Source organism: Dendroctonus ponderosae, unplaced genomic scaffold (genome assembly GCF_020466585.1).
Source record: "Dendroctonus ponderosae isolate FM_Combo_2020 unplaced genomic scaffold, Dpon_F_20191213v2 Dpon_F_20191213_6, whole genome shotgun sequence".
In the NCBI taxonomy this organism is placed as follows: domain Eukaryota; kingdom Metazoa; phylum Arthropoda; class Insecta; order Coleoptera; family Curculionidae; genus Dendroctonus; species Dendroctonus ponderosae.
The window spans coordinates 2,874,333-2,877,534 of record NW_026018814.1 but is presented as its reverse complement, the minus strand read 5'-3'; the positions used below and the strand labels follow the sequence as shown (position 1 = coordinate 2,877,534).

General features: G+C 38.0%; 2 protein-coding genes across 2 annotated transcripts in view; one reads left to right on the top strand and one right to left on the bottom strand.

The window, feature by feature from the left end:
• Positions 1–1,050, top strand: part of LOC125504935 (ejaculatory bulb-specific protein 3-like) — a 4,389-nt gene extending 3,339 nt beyond the window's left edge. The window contains exon 2 of the mRNA XM_048667707.1: positions 802–1,050. Coding sequence (XP_048523664.1) covers positions 802–998 — 197 coding nt within the window. The 3' untranslated portion in view covers positions 999–1,050. The remainder of the gene's footprint in view (positions 1–801) is intronic.
• A 268-nt stretch (positions 1,051–1,318) lies between these two features.
• Positions 1,319–2,329, bottom strand: LOC109536360 (ejaculatory bulb-specific protein 3). The gene is made up of 2 exons (XM_019902549.2): positions 2,019–2,329; positions 1,319–1,575 (listed from the first exon to the last, which is right to left on the bottom strand). The coding sequence occupies exons 1-2, from the start codon at positions 2,194–2,196 to the stop codon at positions 1,379–1,381; spliced, it is 375 nt and encodes a 124-aa protein (XP_019758108.2). The 5' UTR covers positions 2,197–2,329; the 3' UTR covers positions 1,319–1,378.
• Between the last annotated feature and the right edge of the window lie 873 nt (positions 2,330–3,202).

Here is a 3,202-nt window from a genome sequence, read left to right as displayed (position 1 = left end):
AAATAGCGCTTAATGCGCGTTTCTATCTCGAGAATTTTTTTGAAAACGCGCTTTTGAAACGCACTCTGCAACAAAATGCCGCTCATAAAGCGCACGCGGGTGCTTAAAAATTCGTAAAATCTCAGTCAAAAGCGCGATTGAATTGGATTTTAGGGCACCAATGAAGCAAAGGACACTCTTTAAAATACTGCTTAATGCGCGTTTCTATTTCGAGATTTTTTTTGAAAAATGCGCTTTTGAGACGCACTCTGCAACAAAACGCCGCTCAATTTTAAGGAAATAATACATTTTTTATTTCAAAATGTTTAAGTTTTCCTACCACTGGATAGAGAATGAAATAACCCATCCAGTAAGTATAAGTTTATTTGGGAAACAGGGGCAGTTTCCCCATAAAAGGCCCAATTTGAATATCGCACATTTACGTGTAGGATTGGGCGAAAATGGCATGTTTTTCGCCACCTTTTGGCTCACATCTCAGAAACAGATTGAGCTGGAGCTTTGATTTCTGCGGCACTTAGAGGAGCACTAGAAGTTACATTTAGATAGTAAAACATCACTTGGAAAGTGTGGGCAATTTTCACGCAAACTGCCAAGATAAAAAAGCCATTAGTTTTGGGCGGATGATTTCAAAATTGCCTCAAACAGGGCGTTGCCTTCCTTCTTGTATCTCTTGAACCATTAGGGAACTCGTTTTCCTATCAATGCATATAGAATTGAAAACTCCATTCACTGAGTGAAACTCTATTTGCGAAAAACGTAGCAGTTTAGAGGCAACAAGTAAACCAAAAATTTGTTTTACAGAGAGACTACCAGATGCTTTGGCCAGCGGCTGTGAAAAGTGCAGCGAGCAACAGAAAAAAATCATCATAAAATCCCTCAAGTTCCTAATTGAACATCGGAGAAACGACTTTGATCAGCTGGAAGCCAGATTCGATCCAAAGCACATTTTTCGCACGCGTTACCAGGCACAATTGGAGAAAAATGGCATCAAACTGTAACAATTGCAATGGAATATTGTCGCTAGCAAAATAGACGCAGATCGCCTTGAAAGTTGTTTCACTTGCCTCCTGCCAGCTACTTGTAAATATATTTTAATACGAAGCAATTTTCCCTAAACAACCACACTTAATCACATGCGATTACTTGTAATGTTTCATTAGAATTCATCAAACCACCTTGTCTGCGGTAATTTTTCATTGGCCTGCCGTTTAATTGGCTAATTGCACGTTTAAGCAGTTAATGGACAAACAAGAAAATTGGGTTCAGAATGTCCCCCAAGTATGCAAGGAAGTTTCCTTTCAATAACTAAATTCCCAAGAAGATTTAACTGATTAATCACTTTATTTCTACTACCATTTCGTGTAAGTAAATCGACTGTTTACAATTTTATATTTTCTTTTTTGGCTTGCTCCTGATATTTCTTGTAATAAGTGCCTTCTGGGTCGTATTTGGCAGCCACCTCGTCCCAGTAGTCGCGTTTGTTCTCGATGAGGTAACGAATCACTTTCTTCGCCCCGTCCCGCTGCTTGGGAGTGCATTTGGAACATTCATTTTCCAGGGCATCGGGCAAATTTTCTAAAAAATCATTCATAAAACTGGTGAATTCTTTTAGGGGCTTTTAGGGCATAGTTTCAATACAAAAATTGCTTTAAGTGACCATTTTTTAAGCAGTAAATCGGTTCTGGAAGCGCAACTTGTTTGTGATTTCCTCTGTGTTATCTATGCAGAATTTTTTCAATAATCACGTTTTTTTGCTGGTTTGCTGCACTTTATGTTCAGTTGCAGCTTACCAAATTAGCAGCTGATTTACGGGAATGATTGAAAAAACTTTAACAGAATAAAAGTGAAAATTCAGATAAAAAATCAAAACTGTTTTGTTGGATTGTTGCTGCCAACTTGTAAATTGGATGTTGAAAAGATGTTCAGGAGGAAAATTCGAGTAGAAATGCAGTCATTGCAGGTCTGACACTGTGAAGAACGCAAAATTTGAGCAAAAACCAAAAAAATCGTCTACGTACTTTTCAGTTCAGTGCCATCAGGCGTGCACTTTCCTTTCTCCAGCAGACAATTAATGTAATTGCGTAACAGCCGATCACTTGATAAGATTTGGTCCAGATCGACATTGTCGAATTTTGAGGTATATTCCTCACCGAAAGCCACGCCGACTACGACCACCAAAAGCAACACAACTTTCATTGCTATAAACAATTTGCAACTATTGGCTCAAGTACTAATTTAATAACGAATACTGTATATTTATATTCAATTGACGGTCCCCGTTTATATATAAGGTGTTATTAGCATCCATGGCTGTTTAAAGGAACTCCAATGTGGATGAACAGTTGGTGGGGACGTAATTAAAATTCAGACGTAAATGCGTTTTTTTATCGCATTTGGAAACCGCATTAATTTTTTTTTCATTATAATGTGCCAGTTGACATAGACCATTAACTAGCAGGAGTTAATGATGGGTTTTTTAAAGACTAATTTGGCCATGTGTAGGCGTCGAATTAGTTTAGCGGCAAATTAAAAAAATGATAAACAAAAGTTATTCACATTGAATATGCAAAATATCTCACAATTGGGGTCGAAAACAGTGGAATCTGCCATGAAATATGGCCTGTTGTAGAGTAAAATTCGTAACATCTCAGTCAAAAGTGTGATTGAATTGAATTTTCGGGTGCTAGTGAAGAAAGGGGCGCTCTTTAAAATGCCACTGAATGCGCGTTTTAATCATGAGAAGGTTTTGGAAATGCGATTTTGAGTCTCTTTGTGCAACCAATTGTCGCTCAGAAAGCGCACTCTTATGATAAAAAATTCGTAAAATCTCGGCCAAAAGCGTGATTAACCTGAATTTTAACAGACCAGTTAAGAAAAGGGCGCTCTTTAAAATGCCGCTGAATCCGCGTTTCTATACAGAGAAATTTTTGAAAAACGCTCTTTTGAATTTCACTCTGCAACAAAATGTCGTTCATAAAGCGCACGCCGATGATTAAAAATTCGTAAAATCTCGGCCAAAAGCGTGATTAACCTGAATTTTAGCGGACTAGTTAAGAAAAGGGCGCTCTTTAAAATACCGTTGGATGGGCGTTTCTATCCAGAAAAATTTTTGAAAAACGCGCTTTTGAAACTCACTCTGCAACAAAATGCCGCTCATAAAGCGCACGCGGATGATTAAAAATTCGTGAAATCTCGGCCAAAA